Below are 26,659 nucleotides of genomic sequence, written 5' to 3'. Positions count from 1 at the left end.
GCTCTGTCCAGCCAACGCATGGCTGCACGCTCCGTAGCAGGGTAAATGCGCCCACACCCGTCGGTTGTGAAACCGTCCACGAACTAGTTGAAGATACGCCCCAACCGTGCACAAGCCTGCCGAAGCCAGGCAGAGGTTAGTAAGTGTCAACGTTAGCTTGGGCCGTGTACATACGAGTTCACATGAAATTTATGCCTAACCTTTAGTGGTGCCGACACACCTCACCGAGTGATATAGCTGTGTTCGGTGGGGTATGGCGTTGTGGTGTGTTGTATATCTTCATCCGTAGAGTTTAGCCAAACCCAGGCTCTGCATTTGGGAACAAGGCGTTTACGGTACAGAAGTATTATTTGTATATAGGCAGGTTTCGCGTTCGGTTGTTGACACCGGCCGCTGACTGCGTGCCATCGATTCACGGGAGAGATGGCGTGCGTACCACACGCGGGACACGTTCCCACGCTTACCACCGGTGCCCGGTGGAGCCCCGCCACGACCGGCAGCCGCGAGTTTCCCGCACCAGCACCCAGCTCTCCCTTCCCTGCACGCACAGGCGGACGTGATAAGGCTCGCACGCCCGTCGATCGCTCTATCGCCACCCGCCGTTGTCGGAGACGTGGTAGGAGACGTCAAAAAGTGCTCCCGCCTTCCTGCCGAGATAGAAACACCTATCTTCCTTTGTAGCTATCTACGCACATCAGCAAGCATGTAGCAGCACGAGTTCGAGCCAGTCCCCTGCAGTGTGCGTAAATATGGCCGTCCTCTGAACGAGTCTCCACCCCCCCGGCCCAACAGGGAAAGCGCACCCCGTGCACTCTGGCCACAGAGCGAGCGGCCCCGTCTCCGAGGTGCAGCGCCAGCCGCCTTCCTGACCCGCTCCTACGAGTGCCATCATATCGCCGGGTGAGCACGTGGGCACCAGCACAGCTTCATTGCTAATTAAATTGTTGCTATAGCCAAATCTCCGTTGCCTCCTTTCCTCTAAACTCCGTGTGGACCCCCCTAGTTGGTAGTGTGACGCTACCCCCTCATCGGGGGCGTCACAGTGCAGTGAAATGTCATCGACCGTATCTGCGAGATTTTAACCATCCGAACGCAGTTCTTCGTGCCGCTGGAGCCATCAGCATGAAACGGATTATTTTGAGTAAAACGACCCCGGGAACGCCCCAATGTGTCGATCCCCATGACGTGCTTTTTCTCGTTGTACTCACTGACAAGGTCCTGAATGCGCTACCCTTTGTCGGAGGGCTGCAGGATCGCGGAGGAGAGAAGAACCGATATTCAGCCAACTCCAAGACCCTACAGGAGTGCATGCACCGCTGCATGCACGTTATATCATTCACCAACCTTGACAAGAGTTGCCCCACCGTTCTTCTAAATAATTATTGACCTGTTTTGTGTCTGTGTTTTTATAAATCTCCGTCCTCTTGGGTGCACTTTTAACGAGGTCTACAATCACTCATAAACCAATCCAACTTGCTTTAAATTGGAAGGGTGCCACTATCTTCTGTTTTCTAAAAAATGTTCATATGAATGAGCCATACAGATCCATGCTGAAGAGATATTCTGATATATGCTTCGTGTTGTTTCTGTTCTGGCAGAAAAGGATTTTACAATAAACCGTATGCGGTGCCCCCGGGGCTAACAACGGCTCAAAAGCAGTGATGGTGCCGCACCAATTCGCGGAGAGGGAAGATAAACAGTCGATTCCAGTGCAAGCTTTGCGGTGATTTATTTGCATGGTGGTAAATCCTTAAAAAATCTCCATCCCCCCACACATTTCCCTCCTGTGTCCTTGAAATCAATGACTACCTAATGGAAACAAAACCTAATGTTGCGTACAATTGTAGGTTCCTTTTGAAGGTGCCCACAAGACCATACATTTCGCGACTCATGAGTTTGGGTTTCACACTTCAGAAATGGGTTTCACACTTCCCGAGCAACGCCCAGTAATGACCAATCGCCTAAAACAAATCTGCTAATCTTGCGAACACCCAGGACCAGCATGAAATTAGAGCCAAATATAGAGTCTGTGCAGGGACAGGAATGCCCATTCACGTGTTCAGCTGCTGTCCCTTTGAAGATTTTATTTCACGCGAGCATTCAAATAACCGACCAGAAGGTGCCATATATGATGACGACCATAACTCCCGTTTGCAAGTGTATGGGTAGCCCATGAGTGATTTGTTCGGTGGAAGAGCTCTATGCTAATCACCATACAGTAAAGCCCACCTAAACAACTGTAACGATGGTGATTACCATTCACTATACAGTAAAGCCCACATAAACAAGCTCCAATGATGGTGATTACCATAATTCACGTTCAGTCTATGGGTAGGCCACGGGTGACTGGTTCGGCAAAAGAGCAGCAACCTCATCCTTAAGGAGCTCTGATGATGACGATGACCTGAATTTACGTTGGCATATCACAGGTCTATGGGCACACCACTGGTAATTCCCTCGGACGATTAGCTATAAGAGTAATCAGCGCTATAAGGTTGTAATGAAACATCGACCCTACGGCCAAGGTTACTTAACGCGCTGTTCTGAAATATAAAACAACCCCTAAATTGGTTCAAAGCAGTCATGTTAAAAATGCAACAATGCACACGACTCAAAAATAAACGTAAAGCAAAACACGCTCTTCACAGCACTAACAGAAAAAGAATAAAAGCCAATAAAAATATTAGTGTTGCAGTAAATTTGATATCTTTTAATTTTGTTGCCGACATTTTATGGCACGAGATCTGTGCACCGTAAGACTGTGATGCGCATATGTGTGGACGTCTCAGAACAGCCTAGAAGGCGACAGCCCAGGCAGCACAGGACTGTTCGGCCTAAAACAGGCCGGTGTACTTTGGCCGGTGATTTTCTGTCCGGCCGTTTTCCGGCAGCCATGTTCGGCCCATGTCCAAATGTGGGCCTTTTGGCCGTATACGGCCGTACTCCCATGGCTGTCCAACGGCCAGTGTCCGTCGGCCAGTCGACCGGCTTACGGTCATACGGCCAGATTCCAGCCGTAGGGCTCCGGCCATTCCAAAGCCACCCGTGTACGGCCGAAGTACGTCCGCCGGAGGACAGCCGAGATGCGGTCGTCGGACTCCAGCCGGACTACAGCTACCGGAAATACGGCCGTGCTACGGGCATAGGAGTTCAGCCACAGTACGTTAGCTGTACTGAGGCCGGTCACTGCATGTCGCGCAAGCAGATGACTCATTCGCGCAGTGCAGAAGCAGCACGAACCCAGCATTTTGGGTCCAATGCAGCCACATCAAAGTGAGTTCGCGCGCAAGCACCAGCCGTCAAGCTTTCAGCGCAGCTTTGCTTAATTACCAGCCTCAGTTGACAGCAAAATTAATTTATTAAACAGTGCTCACAAATTGTCGGTCCTTTAAGTGCTGTGCCTCTTTTACTGCCGAACACGGAAAATATTCAGTTCTTTGTAGAGCTTGAATAGATGTATTGTCCAGATCCTGATATCCTCTGTGGGGCGGCTTACCTGTAATAAACGGGGAAAGAGGAGGGGGGGGGGGGGCGGAGGGCGCATACTTTAGTGGGTTGAATTTCAGAGAGATAAATTGCGCCGCTTTTAGCCAATTTCTTTTAGGGCAATATTCCGGAACACTTTCATGCTATGACTACATAAACTATTTTTATAACAGTTGCTTGACCAATTTTGATGTATATAAAACCGGCGTGAATGCCTTTACGAAGCGTTTTGGTTCTCAACAAAACACTCAGGAGCATTTAATATAACTCCTTCACAAAAAAGTATGTCCAGTTTTTGCCCATTTTTTTTGCAAAGACATTTTCTACTCGATCAACTTTTCTGATGATCTTGCGCAGGGCTGATCCTAAGAAGGAGCGAACAGGTACTTTAATTTTCAATCTATTTTAATGTTGTTTTCATGAGTATACGTCCACACCACTTAATAGTCCAAAAGAGCTTAATTTTCTTCTAATGTCATACTTCGTTCAAAAAATTCTAGACGCGTCGCGAATGACGCCCTGCTTCAGGTGGCTGCAGTTGTATCCCTTTGTGTTCACGCAAGGAAAGGCGTAAAATTAGAGTTACATAATTTCTTTCAAACCAATAACATAGCAATGGTAGCATGTATACAGGAAACCTTGCATAGTGCAACGAATAGGGCAATAAATATTTTATTGGTCAAGGTTGAATGCGTAGGGTTCTCAACCCGTAGGAGGCAAACTTGCGCCTCTGGAATTTTATTTATTTATTTATTTATTTATTTATTTATTTATTTATTTATTTATTTATTTATTTATTTATTTTTATTCATTTATTTATTCATTGTTTTATTAATTTATTTGTTTATTTATTTATTTATTTATTTATTTGATGCCTCCTTTCCTTTGCATGCATTACAGAAGGGAGATACATAACACTAAGCATTAAATATGAGACAAAATAACAAAATAATTCTACAAAGCGCGCTGAAAATCGTCAATATAAACAGTTAACGCAATCATACGTCGAAGATAATTACACTGCAGTATTGATGTAAAATAAAATGAATCGCGCAAGGCGTCACCTTTAAAGGAAAGTTAATAATCTGCTTTAAGCTAGCGGTCCCACTTTGCGATATGTAGAATGGCGCTTGGACATACTTCTCACCTTCTACAACAGTTTTCTAATGATAGATATTACGAAAAAAGTTAAACCTGTGGTTTCATCTGTGATCTTTCACGTCCTGCCATTTCAGTTTACTTTTACTTTCTCTCATGCTAAGTTGAGCGTGCCAATTACCTAATACGAATTGCACTGACATATTCTGTATGTTTTCGAGCGTATCAACGAGCTCTTTGGTGTAGGGATCCACGAAAACACATGCGTACTCCAAGATTGAGCGCACATGAGTGAAATACGGTTGTTCTTTTCAGTTAGATGGAGGTTCACTGAAATTTCGCCTCAGAAAGCCAAAAACATATGCAGCCGTAACTTTTATGGTGTGAACCTGCCTATTTAACCTCTAACCACTCCCTAAATAAACTCCTAGGTATTTATATTCCTCGGCCGTTGGCACAGCAGCATAATTTACGGTATACGTATCCAATTGGAATGAAGGTTTTCTTGAAAAGGTGCCGTTAACACACTGTTTAACATCCAAAAACTTTTCTGAATCAGCACACCAGGATGTTATTAAATGCGAATAAAGCTGCAGGTATACGGAATCACGTTCATTCGCTATAGTCCGGTTAACTACACAGTACTTTTGAACAAAGCTATAGGGCCAATAGTAATAACAATGCAAAAACCGATTCATTCAGTTCATAGGATGAAATGTACTACGCAGAAGGTGACATGCAACACCATCATTTGCTTTTCTGCAGTCCAAGAATATACAGTCAACCACTTTAAGCTTATCTATTGCAAGAGCCAAATCGTGCGTGAACTCAACAATCTGCGTTGAGCAAGAAAATCCTGACAAAATCCGTGTTTGCCAGGATGCTGGCGATTATTTTTAGCCAAATGAGTCATATCCCAAGAGTAGCTAAGCTCACCTTCAAACATCGGAACTAAATTAACAGCTAGGCTTCGTCAGTGACAAGGATCTGTTGTTATCGCAAATTTAAAATAATTTTTTTTCTAAATAGGCAGTCGTAAAATCCCCTGAAGTAACATAGTGCAGGGCATGAAGTTGATTCTTCCAATGCACGAGCGAGTCTCTTCTACGTTTATCACCAACAACATAGTGCAACATCGCTTGTCGCAGTTTAATTGTAAGCAGAATAACTTGCGCTTTTGCTCGCACTTGCCTTTCTTTGGTGGGGAGTCCTTGACATGGTGGCGGTTTAGCTCCTGCGTGGTTGCCGCTTGCTCGACGCCCTTGAAGGCCAGTTATTTTGGTGAACCATCTCCATCTCGGATCGGACATCTCTGGCGGATCGATGTCTTCAATGCTCTCCATTTCTTGAGCGGGCGAATAGCCTCGAGATGATGCGTCGACGAAGCTGGAGGCAGAAGCGTGGTAGCGGCGATGACTGGCGAGGCTTAGCTCACCCGTCGGTGTGGCACAGTCTTCTTGTGGCAATAAATGACATTTCGATGGCCTAAAAGGTTCCCTGCTAATGTCCAGTGAGTCCTTGCACCTTGCCCGTTCACCGAGAACACTCATTACTGTTTGACAAACGATGTTTGTTCATTTAAAACGTAGAAACACGGAGCGGATGAAAAACGCGTCCCCGTTGTTCAGCTCCCTAACGGCTTTTTGTCCCCCCAGGGAAAAACCGGTCGGTCTCCTTCCAAACACGTCTGTGCATGAATTCTCGGCGCCCAGGCGCGAGCCGTTGTTCGGCTGGATGCCGTTTGCCGAAAAAAGGACGTATAACCAGATACCTTACGTAGGCCGGTCTCCTCTTGAACACCGGTTGCCAAATATTCTGTGGCCATTCGCTGGCCGTAATTCGGCCGAAGACAGCTAACCGAATGCAAAACGTATATTCTGGGGCCGTACGTCCGCCGGACGCGCGGTTCACCGTTGGAACAACGAATGCACGGCAGCCGCGCTCCGGCCGGTCTCCTTTCGAACACCAACTGCCGCAAGAATACGCATATTCTGTGGCCGGTCGCTTGCCGTGCTTCGGCCGATTACCGCTTCCCGAAGAAAAAACGGATGCCCTAAGGCCGTACTTCGGCCGTTCTCTTTCTCAACATCGGCAGCCGTAAGAGAACTGAATATCTGGCAGCCGGTTAGCTGCCGTTGTGCGTCCGGACACGGGCGGACGGAAAAATGCCGAAGCGCTGGTTGCCGAATGTTGGCCGTTTAACGCATGATCAGTGGCTGCCAGAACCTGGATGCTGGCCGGACATGCCAGAAAGCGGCCATAGACGGGCCGGTCTTGGGGCACACTTTCTGTGCCGCCTGGGAGACCCACTACATATTCCCCACACAAATAAACAATGTCCTACCATTTTACACGCACAGGCTGTAGGCATGCAATAAAAGACAAGTATTCTTTAACGGGACACTGAAAGCTGCATGAAATTCTGTTTTAACTTAAAGATTCTACGTTTCGTTGCAGTCTAAGCTTTTGTTCAAAGAGCAACGATGCGCAATTTGCTGAGGAATAAGTAAATGGAGCTAACATTTCTCTTGTCAACAACGGGCGGGCCGCCCATACCCACAAATGTTGTGCGGCGCAGACGCAGACGCAGTTCTGGCGTTGGAGACTGGCAGCCCACTTCGCTCTCTTCCCGCTCGTGTAGCCCCACAGCCTACTTACGACGATAGTGCTGCTTCAGACGCTGCTGCAGATGACCGCCGCTGTAGAGAACGGGGTAAAACGATAGGTGACGAAAAGTTAGCATGCCCCTTAGCTGCACAAAATAGTAGAAGTTTACTATGTACAGATATGTACACACAATGTGCATGTTCATTGGAGGGCAATATGTCTAATGTCCTATCCAGTCGTCGTTGCGGCACAGGCAGCCACAGGCGAGTTCAGAAAGTCTGGGCTGGGAGTGCCGCTGAGGGCGTGTCGCGTGGCCGTGGATGCTGTTAGTCTCATTCCTGTGGCTGCAGCGCAAACATATGCCAACTGCGACTATGGAATAAGTAGAAAGTCGCATGATGAGGGGTACACTCCCCGGAGAATCCGGAGGTTGAAGGTTAATCCTGTGCCTGGGATGGTGCCGGATGAGAGCACGGTGCAGCTTTAAGACAAACGTGGAAGTGGGTTTAGACAGGCGGTGTGGCGGACGACCAGGACCTCGACGCCCTGCACGATGCTTGGAACGTCGTTTCATCTTTTCCCCAGCCAAATCTAGTGGTCTTGCTCCTCGTCGCTTAAGAACTCGGGTGAACCGTGCACGAGAAACAATGCGCTGGGGTGCCGGGCGTTAGATGTCATGGATGGGATGTCCAGTGCTTCGCTGGGCTCTTTCAGTTCCAGAGAATTAGGTTTGCTTGTTTTGATGCCTACGGAACTGAATCTGTGGAGGGAGTGCGATCTGAGTATGGCAACACTGTTGCTTCATATGGCGGGTTGAGGGTTCTGGGAACTAGAATGAGACTGCAGAGTGGGCATCATGAGCAAACAATGGCTGTAGAGTTGTAAGGGTAGGTGCGTTACGCTGAAGACGTGAGCACGCTGTGGATGCGGGGTGATGTCGAAGAGTGTCAGCGACGTGTCAGTGACGGGCGCCAGTGACGTCAGTGTCATTGTCAGTGTAAGTGACTGGCGCCTCCATTTTTGCCTGGCCAGAAGGGGAGTCGACGTTTTTTAATGAGTCACGGTGATTGGCAGCGACGGGGAGGACAAAGGGGCATGTACCGACTTCTCCTCAGGCGCGCCGGTGTCATTGAAATCGCAGATATTGATAAGGGGCTCGAGTTTCACTACAACTTTGGGCGGTTGTGCCTGTAGAGTTGGTGGCTTGGTTCTGTTACGAGCGGCAGAAGGCGAACCACCGGTACGTCGAGGCACTCTACGACTGCGCATTTTAGGTCGCTGTAGGCATTTAGTCCAGTTGGTGCAGCGCGGAGCTGGGCAAGCATCTCGGGAGGGAGGGCCTGGTATGTGATGTTGCACCATTTGGCTTGACTGAAGGAACAGCAAATGTAAAAGTGGCTCTCCATGTGCGCGAACAACAGCCCCGGGCCCTTGGGGTTGAACGATGGCACGGCAGGGAACGGCGGAGATGGCGGCTTGCTGTAGAAGCCTTGCCGATACCCCGGCGGCGAATTCATGGCTTGGCCGAGTCCGGTGTCTCCGGTTTCACCAATTTTGTAGACGTAAAAGAGGTGGGCCGCCCTCACCCACAAATCTTACACAGCGCTTGTGGCCGACGGGCCAGGGCCGCGGAGACAAGACGGAGACGCAGAGCTGGTGTCCGAGCCTGGCAGCGTTCTCTTCGCGCTTGCGCAGCACCACAGCCTACCCCGGACGATAGTGCTGCTGCGGATACTGCTAAACTCTTCCGCTTCCCTTTCGTTTTTTCGTGAGGTAGGCATCGCGTCACAAAGGAGGAGCGAAGAACTGGTGTGGTATAGAGTTAAAATGGTTGGCGATATAGGTGCTCACAGACTCGCACCTGCAGCTTTCACGTCTCCAATTTATTTCTAACAGCGCAGGAAGTTTCTCTCGCGGAGAAAAGTGGCTTGGACTTGGACCGTCGAAACCGGAAATTCATTTCAATGCTCGAGTTTCTGGTGTATCCGCCTGCACTGCAAACCCGGACCCATCAAGCCCGCCGAAGCGCTCCCTTCGGAAAACAAAAACACTGTTTCTAATATTGGGCACACGCGGCTGTCCGGCTAGGCCAATGTATAAACGCTGGGCTAGGCGTGGCTCAGGCCGGCGCATTCATCTCACGTCGACTGGTGATCACGTCCCTCTCCTTTCACGCCAACCCAGCGTTAAATGTACGCTCGCTTCCCGGCACCCGTTCGCTTCCCTGCACTGCTTCCCGGCTTCCCGGCAACCTTGTGGCCGAGGTACGCCGGGTCTAAACATAACATGGATAGAACTCACGCGGCGTACGAATAACGTTTTTTTTTATAAATAGCAGCTCGCGGCGAACGGAACAGCAGAAGTATGGAATCGGTGGGATAACCACCTGCAGTAAGTACCCCAACCTTACACGGGCGATAAGGTCCGAACCCGGCGCAGGCATGCTATACCAATAACAAAATCTGCGGGAAGAACGTATTAGAAGCTCAGACGGGTCGCTGAACCACTTGTGCATTTTGGTGCTTCCTGCCTTGGTTATTGCTCGCAGAAGCTAGGGTGTTCATCGTGGTACGTTATTGACTTAGCTAATGCTCGGCAATGCTTAAACTACTGAAAGCATGATGGCCAACTCTGACGCCTGAGGGAAGCAGCGTGTATCGCAGTATATAAAGCTGTAGTCTGTGATCTTTTAAAATTTGCCGAGCTCACGGAAAGTTTACATTTACATTGCGTGCTCAGCAACTCTAGAACTATTTATTTGGGGGAAGCATTTACATATGCTTCTCCAAAAGGCTGGCACCGGTCGCAATTTTTTGTGACGTCACGAGCCATAGTACCCAAAAGCCTACGGGGCGCCTTCACCTGTTTTCACATTTCTGGCGTTGTCTGCATTATTAAAGAACAACTAGTCGCGATAATAGCGTTCTTTGGTTCGCAGTACCATAATCCATCGATTCAGGCTAACTTGTTTTACCCTTTAGTGTCCCTCTAAGGTTCATAGCGGCATCACCCAAACAAGGAAAGAACCTCCATTCTTTCTATCTATAGTCTTTTCAACACAAAGGGCACCATAACTCAACAGCAGCAAATGAGAAATAACGCCATCTTACCTCCGCAGGCGTGGTTAAAAGGATGCGTGTGTAGTTGCCGTCATACGTTATGTTGCATTCGTTGCACACCTGACCGCTGGGTTTGACAAGCTGCACCGTAATGTTGTCGGGATGGTGCTTCCTCAGAGTCACCTCTGTGTTGTTTACTGATTGACTGTCTACGTAAAATGTCGTTTCAAAAGTGTTCGTGGATTCCTCCTGCCGCGTCATCAACTGCTGTAAGAAAAGCAGAAAAAAAACACGAGTGACAAAACGCCATCCCTGTTTGCATGGTTCTTTTAGGTGTGCCCTCGGGAATACAATGGACCCTGGCTAGTCAGCGTATGCGTAATGTATCAGCGAAACAGAAGTACATCTTTAGAACAGAACAGAAAAACAAGAGATATCTCCTTCTTACCTTATCCGGCATGGATATAAGGGTGCGTTTCTGGCCTGTGCCATCGGTTATGCGCCATTCCTTATATCGCCAATGGCTGGAATCGACATGTCGTGCCTCAACTGCACCGTGATGGTTCTTGCTCATATGCACCTTCGTGTTTTCACCTACTTCGGAGTCAGTCAAGAGTCTCCTCCTAGACATTTTTCTGAGTAACAAGATACTATACAGACTCTGTTGGGAAAAAAAGGGGAAACAAGTTACAGAACACTCCACGTGCATTGTTGCTTAAATGATTCTTCCAGGTGTGTGGGGAACAACTAGGTTTAGTGCCAGCCAGCCTATGCGTTATGTCTGAGAATGTATTCGGAGATTGGGTATCCTAAGCTACTAGCGGTAGTAGCCAGTGATTACCAGATCGGCCGCTCTACTAATAACACTAAATGGTTTAGTTAACACGTGTTGACTTTTCTTACTTGTGATAAGTGAGTTGTGCACGATTGCGAATTCCCTCCTGTTGTCAATACACAAAGGGTGGAAACTTGTGTTTTAAGGCGACTATGCTAAATTACAATGCATCAAGATAGTGTGCTGTGATGTGGGATTGTACAGGACACATACTTCCCTCCAATTCATTCCCCTGACCAGTGAGTGGAGAAGAATGCTTGGACCCCCAGATCCAGAAGCAGCTATTTTTTCGAGCAGCTGAAATCATCGCGACGCGAAGGGTTGCACCCACCGTGCCGCAATCACTTATGGCAATAAAAATTGCTTCTCTCTCTGCCCAAGGGAAGTATTATCTCCGCAAGTGTGATGAATACCCGTCACTCATGGTTTTATAACATATACGATGGGCTCTTTGGAGAGGTGCCTGGTTACAGAAGTCCCAAGAGATAGCGACTCTATGGTAGGGCGCAAAAATTGAAATCAATTCCCTTCCTGAGGGATCTGATTTGAAATTCCCGCTCACCTTTTGTATGTTTGTTAGGACAATTCTATGGCCCGCATTTGTAAGCGAAAACAAATATTATATAAGCAGGGACTAAAAAATTAAAACGAAAGCTGTAAAAACATGCATTCTTTTTATTGAATAATATGCATTCTTCATATTCTGTGGCTGCTATAAAAAACTGTGAGACAGTGACATGTGCATGTATTGTCAGCTATGAGAAATACCGAGCCCGGTTACATGCCTCGCGCTTTTTTGTCCTCGTTGGAGGCTGGGCCCACAGCGGTATGGTTCATGTTGTGTTTGTTCTGGTCTTGTGCATTACAACATAACCTAAATACATCGGTCATCATTCCTAAACAATCCTCGCCTCATTTTTCCTGCGATCACACAGCATTTTGGTGGAGTGTGCTGGCCACACCCCCATCCTAGCCAATCTCCGATCCTTTTCGGCCTGAACGTGATCTTCGACGGTACACGGCCCACGTGGCATAGCCCTACTGCGGCTAGCACTCGATTGACGCTGTGCCCCGTCTCGTGTCCCTGGCCCGTGACGAGCCGATCATGACCAGCCACGATTAGCCAATGATGTGTCCCAAGCCCTATCGTCCAATGTGGTTTCCAGTACACATGACGCTTCGTCGTCGCCTTGAGGACATTGCTACAGCGGGGTTATGCATCATCGATGCAATCATCGTCACCTGTAGCTGCAAGCATTTCACTGTTCACGGCCAACGCATCGATTGTCTTCATCCCATTTGTCAGTTTGCAAAAGTCTTGACCGGGAAGATCGCCCTCGACCGGAGGATATGTCACGAAGAAAAGACCAAGTGCTTAATTACACAAAGCGCAAGCTTCCCCACATCTGAAGGAGAAGCAGACAGTGTGACAGCCCTCGCAACATGATTGCTGACACCCAAATCATCAAGGTTCGTCTCATGGTTCTGCCGCCACGTAAGAACCACGTATAACCCGAGACTGGGCAAGGCTGGTGCCAGGGTGAGGATGTATTCAGCACTACCACGAAAATGTCACGCGGCGAAGAACAGATGACACAAACTATGCCAGCCATGCCATGAGTCAGCCAGTCAGTGAGCCAGGCACGTCTCTTTACAGGTACAGATTGAGCCCATCTGTTGGGATTTTACTCGGCTCAATCTCTTACTGGTGTCTCTACGAAAGTATTACTACAGACAGGATTCAATGGGGCACTCAACCTTTTTCACCTCCCTCCGTTCCGTGTTTTTGAAATGATTTAAGCTTTCGGTATGTTGAAGGAATAAAAAGAACTTATTATGGGCGTGACAACATCCTAAACTGTTTATTACGGTGAAGATGCATCGCAGTATTCGATTCGCCTTCGAACAATATAGCATTATTCACCAATTTTGAGAAACTTTAAGAGTATTAGGAATTTGAAAACATGCACTGGCGCTCTCCGCTGCTGACAAGCTTTTCCTTGCAGCAACGGTGACAAGCTGCTAAACAGCAAGAGAAAAGCGCTTTGGGAAGTGCCTCTTCCGTCCTTAGCCTCTTACTCCGCCCTCGTGGTTCTTTCTTCGCACACTGATCCCTCAGTAAGTGCTATCTAGATAAGAGAGGCCATCTGCATGCCGTAAAAGTCCCCTACTTCCTGGTTTCCATAATGTTAATTCTTTTAACTTGTAGCAATCCTGTTTTTTACAAAAAACTATTAATTTGTCTAGCTTCACGATCCTAGATACCGAGATAAAGCTTTCTTGAGAAGACAAATCCATATTGTGACACTCGCGAAGCTGGTTTCTGAGCACTTTTTTTTCATGAGGTTGTTGAGTTTGTTATCACTCACTAACGCTGATCTCGGTTTCAAAACTTGACACATTTATGTTATGCACGCCATGCCCTTCTCGCAACTGATTTGAGATTCCTGTGCGTTGTGTGGGGAAACGCGCGGCGCGCAGGTGCTTTATAAGCGCTAACTTCATGGGTTGTTATCTTATACCCTCCGGCTTGACTACGAATTGAGAAGATTTGTGGCCCGAGAGCGAGGAATAACGACTTGGTTGCTTGCTCACTATGCGGCACATCCGAAAGTTGTTTCGGATTGCATGCCCTTGGAAATTTTCTGCAACGTTTCACCAGCAGAGCTCTTTCAGATTTTAGTTCTGCCGTGGAGCGTTCCCAGAAAACAATCATCACCGGCGACGCGGAGAGGGTGAAAATTCTATATGCCAAGAAGTGTGAGGGAAAGTGGTGTGGAGGAAAGGATTCCACGAGCAGAAGTTGGGAGTCCGCGCCTCAAGAAAAAAATGTTAGGAATACCCCGGGAATCGAACTCGGAACCTCTACACTACGAAACCGGCAACCTAACCACTGTGCCTCGCCAAAGACCCGAGGAGTACATGCGAGCAGCGGCGGAGAACAGTAACATGTCCTGCCAATTGAAAAAAAAAAGGTTCGCGTGGGAACGCAGTGCACAACACCTGCAAGAAAAAAAAGGCCACGTTAGATACTTCGCAAGTGTAACACCCAAACAGGTTAATTTGGAGGCAGAAAAAAATTAACCTAACAAGGAATATAGGGCCCCATAGCATGCAAAAGCCATTCCTTGTAGCCTTCCCAGGCTGCCTCATTATGAGAAGGGAAGGCAAATGCACACATCTTTAATCTCCAAAACGCAGGGGTTGGGGAGCCTAAAAATAAATAACAAAATAACTGAAAAAGCAATAACACAACCCCACAAATTATGCACAACAAAAAACCATGACAAGACAGCCACGGCATGAAAAAGCCTAACGGGGGGGGGGAGATTCGCGTGGCTGGAATGTAACCTAGGTCCCTCGCATTATGAAACCGGCTTCTTAGGAATATCACTCGTGCTGCGGTCTTTCGCGTGCTGTTCTTTTCACCAGCCCGCGTGAATTCGTGCCTGAAGTAGAGTTCGCGAAGCCGGTTACCGCAGATACTAGCACGTGCTCATGCCGGGGACTTTAGGGGAGATGTGAAAGCCTGTGGAAAGAACGATCCGGACCTGCCAGGCATGGAGAACTTTCAGCGGCAAGTTCGGAAATTCATGTGAGGGGTCAAAGGGTGAGAGCCGCAAGCTCTGCTCTTTCTCATGCCTTGCACCACTTGTGTAAGCTGCGCAATTTTTTGCGGTTCCCGTAAAGGCTCCACCACAGAAGCAAATCCTACCTGCGGCGGCACTCCACGAAAAAATTACTGTAATAGGCTTAACAGGAGGCCCAATTACGTAACAGGCCACGCGCGGTAGTGGTAATCAGAGTGCACAGAAAAGAAAGAAGCAACAAATCTTCGTGATGTTGCATACTCTACATTAAGTTTTAACTAGGCAGTTGACAATCGTGTTTCAACACACACTTTTATGCGTACTAATATCTTGGCTTTGTATAGAAAGAACAGCGGCGTTCTCAACTGCATTTGCCGGGGTCCAGTGCTGTAAAGCAAAGATGTTTTACTATAAGGTGTGACGTGTACTACCACTGAAACTCATACCACTTTCAAGTGGAGAGTGCCGTCATTCTCGGTGAGAGTAGTCGACTCAAAAATTTCCTCCAATAATAAATCCCTCGGCCAGCTGCTGTCTCGCATGATGAACGCCTTGCCGCCCGTCGATGATGCCAGATCCAGGAGCTGTTTGTCCGCCTCCGATACAAGTCCCACTGTGCTGACCACGACTTTCGCTTCAATCAACTTCGGCAGCATGTCTTTGATACGGGGGTCCACGTTTTCCTCTCCATCGGTTACGAGCACGATCACGCCACCTTCTGCACTCTCCTTTGGAGAAGTGAGTTCCTGCAAAGACAGAAAGTGCGATTAAGCCAGTGCTAGTGACTCTCAAGCACTTCGCGATCATCGTGGCTTATGCTTGGTCACTGCTTTTTGCACCTTCACGTGATATAACCTCAATGGTCATTTTGTTCGAACTTAACATAAGAGCACATTCAAACCTTTGACATGGGCAACATGACTTTCAAGCAATGAGGAGCCGTATCTAACCAGTAATTAAATATTGGTAACCAATGTGCCCCCGTCTAAGTTAAGAAGAACCATAGTGTATCTGCGAATAAATGGCTTTCTGGCATAGTAACTCAGCAGAAAACGAGTATTTTGAAAATCTACACATGATGCCAAAGAAACCAGCACCATAGGTGCTTACAAATAGACATCTGTGCAATGGTCACTGGGTTAGTTAGACGATGTGGGAAGGCGCCTGGTAACAGCTCTTAATCGAATTGGCACAAGCCCGCGCGTACGCAAGTGTGTGCACGTTTGTGTGCGCACGCATGCCTGCCCGCACGCATACGCATGAGCTTTACGCCACACCTGAGTAATGTACCGATTAGAAGATATAGGTGTAGATTGAACTTCACCACTTTCTTTGCCACAACTTTTGGGCAACATTGATTGATTGTAGGGTTTCATGCACCGACGCAACGCAGGCGATGAGGCGCGCCGTAGTGGAGGGCTCCGGATTAATTTAGACCACCTGGGGATCTTTAACGTGCGCCGAAATCTCGTACACAAGGGCGTTTTTGCTTTTTGCCTGCATCAGAAAACCGGCTGCCGCGGCCGGGATTCGAACCCGCGACCTCGTGCTCAGCAGCACAGCGCCTTAGCCACTGAGCCACCGCGGCGGGTAACTTTTGTGCAACAGAGTATCATATTTTCCATTACTACTAACGCTTCCACAACTACCATGGCAACTGTTACTGGAGCTGAGCAGCGGGAACATTTATCTTCATTTTGTAAGACCCATCTCTACACTGCAAGAAAGCAGCAGTGATATCAAACACAATCAGTCAGTGTTTATTAGTGTGCCCAGGAACAGCCGGATGGCCTTCGTGCTGGTGCGTGAAAAAGAAAAAGAAAAAGGGAAGGACAAAGGCAATGCAAGATGTGCTTGCCTGACACACAAAAAGAAAATAGCGTTGGTTACACTGAACGAAAGTTACATGCTTTGCCATGCACACACACACACACACACACAATGCTACCTTCTCCAAAGTATTATTTCTATGTGGTGACCATCTTCAAACCTTATCATTCTTTACAAATATATCATTGTTTCCCGCTTTTTCCCCGCTATATATGTAGCGGGAAACAATTTCATGGACACCGGTAAGTATAACGAAGAAAATGAGGCACAGTTTCCACTGGGGACCAGCCTTCACCATTCCGACGATGGTGGGTCTTCGGTCGAAACGTTAAATCCATTCCTTTTTTGATGTGTCTCATATATATATTTATTTTCCTCGAACCATGTATGGGTTTGCTTATTCATTGTTTGTTTTTACTACACGGCCGTGCCAGGCTCTTGTCTGTGCCCCGAGCGAAGCGCGTGTTCCATTATTTATTTTTATGCCGCACGGGCTATCTCATTCAGATAAGGAGACTGTTTCGGCCTAACATCACTAGCCTGGAATAATCATTGATCTACAATGTTCTGGATGTAAATCGATGGTTCGAGAACCATGCGTCCCGAAAAATAAGCCTGCAGAGCAAACGCCCCGGCATTCGATTCGCCGACACCAGTCTGCACACGTCAGTTTGTCGACTGCTGTTTCGCCGTCCGTGTATTCTTTGAGTTGTTAGGGGAGCACACGTTTACTCTCATAAACGTGTTTTTCTTCAAGACAGCTGTGTCGTCTTTGGCTACGTGACAATATATAGCGAATCAGAATGGGAAATGAGGGGCTCATTGAAAGAAGATAGAGGTAAGGATTGGCAGCCAAGAAAACCTCGGAAAGCAAAGCGGAGGAAGTGGTAGGTCATTGAAACAGATAAGGCGTTTGGAAAGACAAAGTGGAAATGCCCGCCGGGTGGGATCCAAGCCCCTAATATATATATATATATATATATATATATATATATATATATATATATATATATATATATATATATAGCGAATCAGAATAAGAAATGACGGGCTCGTTGAAAATAAGACAGAAATAAGAATTGGCAGTCAAGAAGACCTCGGAAAGCAAAGGGGAGGATGTAGTAGCTCAAGATAAAGAATTTGGAAAATAAGAAGGTGGAGAAAAAGTGCCCGCCAGGTGGGACCCGAACCCACGACCCCCAGAATACCAGTCTTGTGCGATAACCACTACGCTACCGGCGGGGCTACTATAGCCTCCACTTTCTGGGGTATTTACGTTCAGGTGTTTTTAGTTTCCTGCGCTTGGGGAAGGTAGCCAGGGCCACTCGGACTACTCGGGGTGAAGGGGACCTTCTTTTTAACCCCCGGGCCGTGACACGAGCGTCTACGACATGTCGAGAGTGGTCGACCAGCGTTGAACCCTCTTAAGCTCCCTATGGCACCAAGACTGTCAGAACAGAGGCCCTCGCTATGCATGTAGCGAATCAGAATAAGAAATGAGGTGCTCGTTGAAAATAAGACAGAAATAAGAATTGGCAGTCAAGAAGACCTCGGAAAGCAAAGGGGAGGATGTAGTAGCTCAAGATAAAGAGTTTGGAAAATAAGAAAGTGGAGAAAAAATGCCGGCCAGGTGGGATCGGAACCCATGACCTCCAGAATACCAGTCTGGTGCGATAACCACTACGCTACCAGCGGGGCAACTTTAGCCTCCACTTTCTGGGGTATTTATGTTCAGGTGTTTTTTGTTTCCTGCGCTTGGGGGTGGTAGCCAGGGCCACTCGGACTACTCGGGGTGAAGGAGCCCTTCTTTTTAACCCCCGGGCCCTGGCTCGAGCGTCTACGACATGTCGAGAGTGGTCGACCAGCGTTGAACCCTCTTAAGCTCCCTATAGCACCAAGACTGCCAGAACAGAGGCCCTCGCTATGCATGTAGCGAATCAGAATAAGAAATGAGGGGCTCGTTGAAAATAAGACAGAAATAAGAATTGGCAGTCAAGAAGACCTCGGAAAGCAAAGGGGAGGATGTAGTAGCTCAAGATAAAGAATTTGGAAAATAAGAAAGTGGAGAAAAAATGCCCGCCAGGTGGGATCCGAACCCACGACCTCCAGAATACCGGTCTGGTGCGATAACCACTACGCTACCGGCGGGGCTGGCCGGCGGGGATACCGGCGGGGCTAGTTCCTACACGTCAAAAATATCCATTTTAAGAAAATGGCAAAAAACACAGCACTGCTATGTTTAATGCAAACAGTAAAAGGTGGAGTACTTTTTCTCTACGAAACAACTAGTAGGCCCAGGCATAGTTATCTTGACTGCTGGTACCACCTAGGTGCCTCCTTCTGAGGGTCCACTGCACATTTTCTGCGGATGTCCGCCTGCAGGAATAGTCCTTGGTTCGCCAGCGGTCCTTTTCGGCCATGTGTGTGCTGCTCACTGCGCCAACGGTCATGTTCAGCTCCTGCACGATCTTTGATGATGCCAACTGACTTCCGGCATTGAACCGCATCACAGCCTCTCCGACCGCAGCTTCCACACTGTGCAGCGATGCGTGGCGCTTTTTGGTAGCCAGCGACCATATCACCGAGTGAAGACTCTCATTGCTGTTTTGCGTTTTCCCGTGCTGGCACCGCTCAAGCAGCTTGTGGTCGGCCAGCCATTCATACACAGGAATCAAGGCCTCGCAAACGTGGGGTGGCAGGTTGTAGTGGTGCTTGGGGGCTGGCTCCCCCTTGGCCTTGGCAGCGTTCTGGCGGCACCACGAGTCAGGACCAGCGGGGCAGAGGCCGTGGTTTGCTATGGCATCATTAGATGTCACGTGGTAGTACGTGGCCATCACAGCCTTGTGCATGGCTTGCGTGCGCCCTTTGTGGGACTTTATAGCCCAGCCATAGTATGAGGTCAGTTTGTTGATGAGGTCGCCAGTATGCCGGCCCCTACCACTGGGGCTCTAGAGCCAGCTGGCCTCTGGTTCGAGAGGTTTCGCCGTTGCGTGCCCATTCACTTCTGCACGTGTTTGAAACCCGATGATCTTAATGAAACCATAAACATCTGCATCCCTCAAAGCAAGGTAGGTGCGGCAGTTACCACCCGAAACCAGTGTGGTGTACCTGAGCTTATGAAGCTCCCACGACCTCTGAAACAGAATGAGGGCAGCCGCCACTTTTATTTCTCCAGCTTTCTTGGTGGTGTTTCTCTGGCAGAGGTGCTTCGCCTTCCACTCTTCGTAGGAAGGGTCACTCTCTTTGGGCGCCCGCTCACAGCCAGCGGAAAAATTGGAGAGCACGACATAATCGAGCACGAGCCCCGTGAATAACTCTATCACTGTGCAGACTCTGATGTGCGTCGAGTGACCCCTTGTCATCCAGGAGCCGTCGTACGACACGGCGACGTTGCCCGGGTTCGCAAGGTTGAGCTTCGCGTGCAGTTGCCGAACTGATCGTGCGCAATCTGCAGTCACCTTCTGCGATGCGCGAACAGCTGCGGGCGTCAGTTTAGTCTTCACGTAGCTCTGCCACGTTTAGTTGTGCAGGCCGGGCGAAGAACTGTTCATCGACGAAAACACGTCGTTGAATGCCGCTTTCCAGTCGACCACATAGCGCGCGTGCCCAGAACATTGATGGCAAACGGCTTCGCCTTGCTCTCGCCGTCAACGCGCGGCGAGCGCTCCACGTCGCCGCAGTTCGCACACTTGAGCACTAGCTTTACGGCAAGGCCGCACTCCCTGTTCTCCTTGCCGATTTCCATTCGTTCAGCTGGGTCAAACTGACGATCACAAACCTTGTTTCGTCCAGCGGCGTGGCGGCGGCGTTGTCAGGATCGTCCAACAGGCTGCACTTCCGTTTGTAGCTCCAGTTTGAAGAAAGCTCGTGCAGCTTGTTTTCCGCGTTGAGACGCACCTCTGCCACTTGTAACGGGTACAGCATTGCTGTATCGAGACGGATGCGGCCGCTGCCAGAGGCATTATCATGGGCGGTCGGCGGAGGCGCAAGGCCTACGTTGTTAAGCGCCTCGTCGCAAGCCACGGAAGGTCGGTCGCTATCTCCTTCATCGCTCGTCGCTGGTGCGGAACGGCCTCTGAGATTCTCGAGGTTGGATTTCGTTCTCTTTTTGCCATTTTGGTTCTTCGTGAGGGATTTTCTTCCGGCCTTTCACATCACAAACGTCGTAGTCACAGCCCGAGCAATATGGCGCCTGACTGCGTAGATAACGGCATGGAGCAGAAGACAGACGCGGCCTTCGGTCAATCGCATCGCGCTGTGTAGTCACGTGCGCTCTCCGGCGAATAGGAACGCGTATTTTTGCTTTTTGGCGCTTGTTTCCCACTGTACGACTGAGCGGGCAGGAACCGCAGTGGCGGGAAATTGAAGACCGAAGTCCGCTCTTTCTAACGAGACCGCGATCGCTGCGATACCGCCCGTTTCGCAGCAGTGAGGAATTATAGAAAAATCGTTCTTTTGGCGTCGGAATCTCGATGAATCGGCCTTGTAGGGCTTTTATAAGTAGCCGTTACTGCTCAACTACCGAGTTTTCGGAGGCAAAACTTCGCACACCGGGAGAAAAAGATCTGTACGTTTGAAAAATGATGCTTGCAAAAAGTGCATTTCTTGGCACTTTTTCGGCCCCAAAGACCCGTGTGCCCCCTTAACCAGACTGACTCAAAGTATTTTTCAAGGTTCATGCGACGCTTACACTTTACCGAATTATGAAGGGCAATAAGCACACTGCCACCCTTTAGTTTCCCGTGCGAAGGATCATGGTAACACCGGGAGGGAAAAGGGAAAATTTAGAGGGAAAAGTGAAAAAGACCTAATGTAAGGGAACAGCCAAGTCTGTCACAATTAAAATAGGAAAACACGATGAGACAACATTTGCAAAAAACTCAGCTGATTTAGCGTGACACCCGCGGACATCTTGGTAAAAAAAATTAAAGACGTATTTACTTGCATCAGGATAATTATTCTCTGCGTGGATCATTTTATCATGCAGCTCTCCACGGAAAGGTTTGTACAGACAGTGCCTAGGCTGGAGACTAGGCCAAGTCACAACTGCTACGACGCAAAGCTGCACAGATACTTGGGCCGAGGTGGTCATCGGGATCAACTTAGTCACGAACACTGCTTTTTAGATGCAAAGCATCTCTTGCTCAGGGCTATGTCCGTTGTCCTTCCGGCGTCCGTCCGCACCTCTCCTCCCCTCCACGCCAGCTCTGATAACTTCACTGTCTCCCCTCCTCCTCTCCACACCAACCTGTGTGCGCTGCTCCTGCTCTCACCCTCTCCATGCCAGCTGTAATAACGTCACTTTCTCCTCTCCCCCTCTCCCCAACATCTGTGCGCACTGCTCCTCCTCTCCCCTCCTCCGCGCCACTTCAGATAAACCAGGTCCGCGCCGCTGCTCCCTTCAGTTGCTGCTTCGGTCTGCGCCGTCCGATGAGCTGACAATGGACGCCAACGATTCTGGCAGTGACTCGCCGCGGTGGTTCAGTGGCTAAGACGTTGCGCTGCTGAGCACGATGTCGCGGGTTCGATTCCCGGCTGCGGCAGCCGCTTTTCTGATGGAGGCGAAAAGCAAAAAAATTACACCATCTTCCTACGTGGGAACCCCGAGGAGATGCAAAGCATCTCGAGTTTGCACGGCTTTGCATCTTCTCAGGGTTCCCACTTGGGAAGATGGTGTAATTTTTTTGTGCTTGGGAGGGTCGATCGCCACCATACCAGTTTCTTCAGAGGCACCCCCCACCAACGGACGTGGCGAAAAGCGTGTCAGATCCGACGCATGTTTTTGCAAGGGGCAGACATCTCCGCAGTCTGAAATTTCGACACCAGCTTCGGGCTAGTGGAGGCAATGAGGGCGGTCGGGGACACAACAGGTGAAGAGCTTGTAATCAATGGGCAGGGGATTTTGTTTACACGGCTGCTGCGGCTGGTAACGGTGGGAACTGAGAAAGCTGGGAAAGTGGGAGGTGTCCCCCCCATCCGAGAAATCGGTGCGCAGTGAACGCATCTCTTCCCGCAGGTCCCTCACGACATCGGCAAGCCTTAGCCTTTGCTGCATCCTCCCATTACAGCCGCTCGTCGTCCTCCTCCAACTTGGCGACCTGGCCGGAGAGAAAGGAAATTCCCTCCAGGGCGTCGATGAGAAGTGCGCGCAGGGAAAGCAGCTTGCCGCTAAGGTGAACGGGTGGGGTCGCGGCGGCTGCGAGGGTAGGAGACGACGGAAGGGCCGCCGCTGCCCGGGAGATGCCGATGTTGTTGTCGGGCCTCGTTGGAGGGCTAGCCAGCCCACCCGCCGACGAAGCAGACTTGCAGGCATTGCAGATGAAGCGGTGTGTGCCTTACATTTAAGTGAAGGTCTTCATCCGCCAAAGTGATACATATAGCGTCAGCACACTTGTTGCACCTCACCACAACGTACAAACTTGTTTTACATAGAAATGCAGGAGCAAAGAACGCACGCATCCTTATGTGGCACCATCAATAATATTAACAACAATAATAATATAATAACAATATATATATATACATTATATATATATATATATATATATATATATATATATATATATATATATATATATATATATATATTTATATATATATATATATATATATATATATATTTATTTATTTATTTATTTATTTATTTATATACCAGAATCATAATAATTACATGGCCAGGTGCAGCTGATGGCCTCACTGCATAATAATAACAATAAATTTAATATTTTGTAAATAATTTTAACATTTTTAAGTGATTCGATCGCCAAAATTCCACCAGGTAAATACGTCTCCCGCTCATTGCTCATTTTTCATCCACTTCTATTAAGAGAAACATGCAAGCACCAATACTTCTGCGTACCTTAAGCGCACTCTTGAGGCCACAGCCAATGCAGGTATATCCACTCGGTGTAAGTTTTTCTATTTCGTCCAGGTATTCCCACCGTGTGGTACCATTCACCAGCATCAATGAGCGAACAGTTGTCGCGTGCGTACTAAAGGTTACGATGGCGAGTCGCCTGGTGTTATCTTCTATGTGCTGCACGTAGCTCGTTGCACCCTTTATTAGGACCTTCAACCGGTTGTTATCCTGTAACAAAATGGGCGAGTGAGTGAATGAGGCCGTGAAAGAGTGCGTGAGAGTGAGTGAGTGAGCGAGCGCGTGAGCGAGCGTGTCAGGGGTTAAAGGCCAACTGCAACGAAAATTTACCTGCCCTAAATTGTACTTCAATGTGTGGTATGCACCTCTAAAGTCCCATGTGACCCAATTTTAAACTCCACAAACGCGCAGTTTTTTTATTAAAACCGTTTGAAAACACGCCACTTCAGTCGACGCAGCACCTAGCGGAGTGTCGCTGCAACTAATCGCCACTGCGGCGGACTTCCGGATGTTACGTGCCAGTCAGGACTCGTGTGCGGCCGTCGCCTCTCCGCCTCTCTTGTGCAGCACTTTTACGTGCGGCCTCACGCGAGTGAGCAGTGTAATTCGTGCCTCTTGCATGAATAATTGGTTTCCGTAATGCGAGAAGCTGAATAAACTCTGGGTTGCCGATACACAAAGAGCAAATACGACAGTAGCACAGCGACCGATTTCGTGGTCGCGACGGCGGCAGCAGGCTCTCGGTCGACTCAATGAGCACGCAAAACGCGTGTACGGCCTACTTGAGGCGATACGCTGTTGGCGCCGGCAGGTCAGTGCGGCGGCGGTCGAACGACTACGGTAGCTGTGCGGCGCGCTGCAAGCTCGCGACCGGGCATCTTTACGAGTGCGCAATACGTAGAACGGCCGACGCGAGACGATACGCTGTTGTCACGGCCGCTCGGTATACAGGCCCCGAGAATAGGGGACCGCCCCATCGGCTGCCTTGATGGTGAGCCCTCTATGGGCTCAAATAAAGTTCAACCAACCAACCATCGGTGCGTCGGCGCGCGAACGACTACAGCGGCTGTGCGGCGTGCTGCAAGCTCACGGCCGGGCGTCTCTACGAGCAGAACGGCCAGCGTGAGACGATACGCAGTTGTCGCGGCCGGTCGGGGCGTGAACGAGTACGGCAGCTAGCTGTGTGGCCCACTGCGCGATCGGCCGGTCGACTTTTCGAGAGCGCGAGTACGCCGACGGCATCGAAGAGCTCTGCGCCGACGCGAGATGATACGCTGTTGTCACTTCATCGCGCCGGTCGGGGCGCCGACGAGTACAGCACGCGGCGCACTACACAGAATCGATTCAGTTCAAACTACTTCGTCCAAAAACAAATAAATGCTAGCCGCTGTTGGCAACATTTCTCTCGCCAGTTAGAAAAACAAAAAAACGAGGCCACATTTCGCAGTACTGAGCCTCGGGGAAGGTCACTGCTTCACGAGTGAAGACACTGCAGTGCTTTCGTCGCTGCATGGCATCATTATATAAAGATTTGGCGCGGGCAGCCTGCTAACAGGAACAAAACTTCCCGCGTAAACAAAAATAATAAAATTCTGGATTTGAACTTTCACAACATGCGCTGAAACCTACACCCTAGCCGGCATATTTTATACTTCCCTCCCATGGTAGCTATTTTTTCTTCTTTTCTCTCACAAACACAGGATGGTTCGATCGGCACAGGGCATATTAGCTGTGCCCGCGCCCATCTAGCGCTAAACCACTGCCTTTTGTGCACCCAGCTTCGCTACGACGTCTCGCGATGCCTGTGTTTTCGTTTTACCGAACTACTACAGGCGCGTCTCAGCAGCTCACAACGAAGTAATAATGGTTGCACGAACTTCCCAACCCATTTTCGCGCATGTTTTAAATGTCTAAAGCAGCAGACGACCCGAAACACATCGAATGCGCGCCGTCTTCTCACAGGCAGCTGTGGGAAAATCCGCCGGTTGCGCCCACTCGATTCCTGAGTGTAACGTCACTTCCTGCCGCCCGTAATGGCCGCCCTTTTTTTCCAGTTTCGGTTTGAAAAGAGCGTTTTTGATCTTCGTTTATGATGCAGCGAAGCACATTTGGGCCTCCAAATTTTGCAGGTAGAAACTTTTAAGGTTATACTACCGGAAAATAGTGTATTTACGGAGGCGAAAATTTCGTTGCAGTTGGCCTTTAAGTAAGATGATGGGTCACGGAGTGAACAAATGAAAGTTCAAGGAAGCGTACAGTTCCGCCCCGTGACCTGAAAATAAAGTGCCCTTTCGGTACAGTTGCTTTATGTCGCTCTCCAGGCGACAAAAACTAATACTAACTGTTGCGGAGGCCTCTCAGTGCAAGAATTATTTAACATGCAACACACCTAATTGTAAGCGTTTTATATGAAAATAATGCCTACAGGTATTACGGACACCGATGACGAGATACTCACCTTCATGCTAGTGGAAACATCCAGGACGAGAACAACGCGCTGGGCGAGCTGTTCCGTTTGCTGCACCTCCTCGAAGTCAACTTGAATAGGCTTCGACAGATTCGGCGTTGGAATACTGGATTAAAAATGGCACGGAATAATTACAATGCAATAACTGCCAAGTAGCAGAACCAGCAACAAGTGAAAGCAAATTGTAATTAGTATTCTTAGTAATTGTGATTATTATTGTAATTGCAATTAGGATGTAATAAGTAGTGGAAAATAATTACTATTTTCTAGTGGTCTATCTGGTTCGTCAAGTTAAAGCTTGTAGTGACGACCAACACACCACACAGGTGAGTGTACACGTGATGATTGTTGCATTGCTTTTAGGTGCCAACAAGGGAAGCTACCTTCTTGCAACATTGCCTCCATTAATTCATATGGTTGCCATGGCAGGATACCCTTACGGCGCTCAGCTGTAGTTAATCCCCGTGTTTTGTGAGGCACTCATGAAGGAAGAACGTGCCTCCAAGAAGGGGACGAGCTAATAGCTAAACATGGCACCAGTACAGTCATGGTTCCAGCTTGTTTAGGGACCTGGAGGCTGTTGGTAATGGAGCCATTAGGGCCCTCAGCTGTAGCTGATCCCCATGTTTTTGTAAGGCACTCCTGAAGGAGGAACTTGCCTCTAAGAAGGCGACGAGCAATGGCTAAACATAGCAGCCATACACTCATGGTTTCAGCTTGGTGAGGGGTCTGGAGGCTGTGCTTAATGGAGCCATTAAGACCCTCATCTGTAGGTGATCCCGAGGTTTTTGTAAGGCACTCCTCAAGGAA

At 48.7% G+C, this 26,659-nt stretch overlaps 1 protein-coding gene across 1 annotated transcript; it reads right to left on the bottom strand.

Moving 5' to 3' along the window:
* Positions 1 to 15,103: 15,103 nt before the first annotated feature.
* LOC144157914 (calcium-activated chloride channel regulator 3A-1-like) lies at positions 15,104 to 25,949 on the bottom strand. Its single transcript, XM_077688632.1, has 3 exons — positions 25,841 to 25,949; positions 23,365 to 23,592; positions 15,104 to 15,421 (listed from the first exon to the last, which is right to left on the bottom strand). Exons 1-3 carry the CDS (start codon positions 25,844 to 25,846, stop codon positions 15,116 to 15,118), a joined length of 540 nt encoding a protein of 179 aa, XP_077544758.1. The 5' UTR covers positions 25,847 to 25,949; the 3' UTR covers positions 15,104 to 15,115.
* Positions 25,950 to 26,659: the final 710 nt, after the last annotated feature.

The sequence above is a fragment of the Haemaphysalis longicornis genome, unplaced genomic scaffold (genome assembly GCF_048455015.1).
Source record: "Haemaphysalis longicornis isolate Haplotype H1 unplaced genomic scaffold, Haemaphysalis longicornis Haplotype H1 scaffold_10, whole genome shotgun sequence".
Classification (NCBI taxonomy): domain Eukaryota; kingdom Metazoa; phylum Arthropoda; class Arachnida; order Ixodida; family Ixodidae; genus Haemaphysalis; species Haemaphysalis longicornis.
Note: the sequence above shows the minus strand (reverse complement) of the source record. Positions and strands in the feature narration are given on the sequence as shown.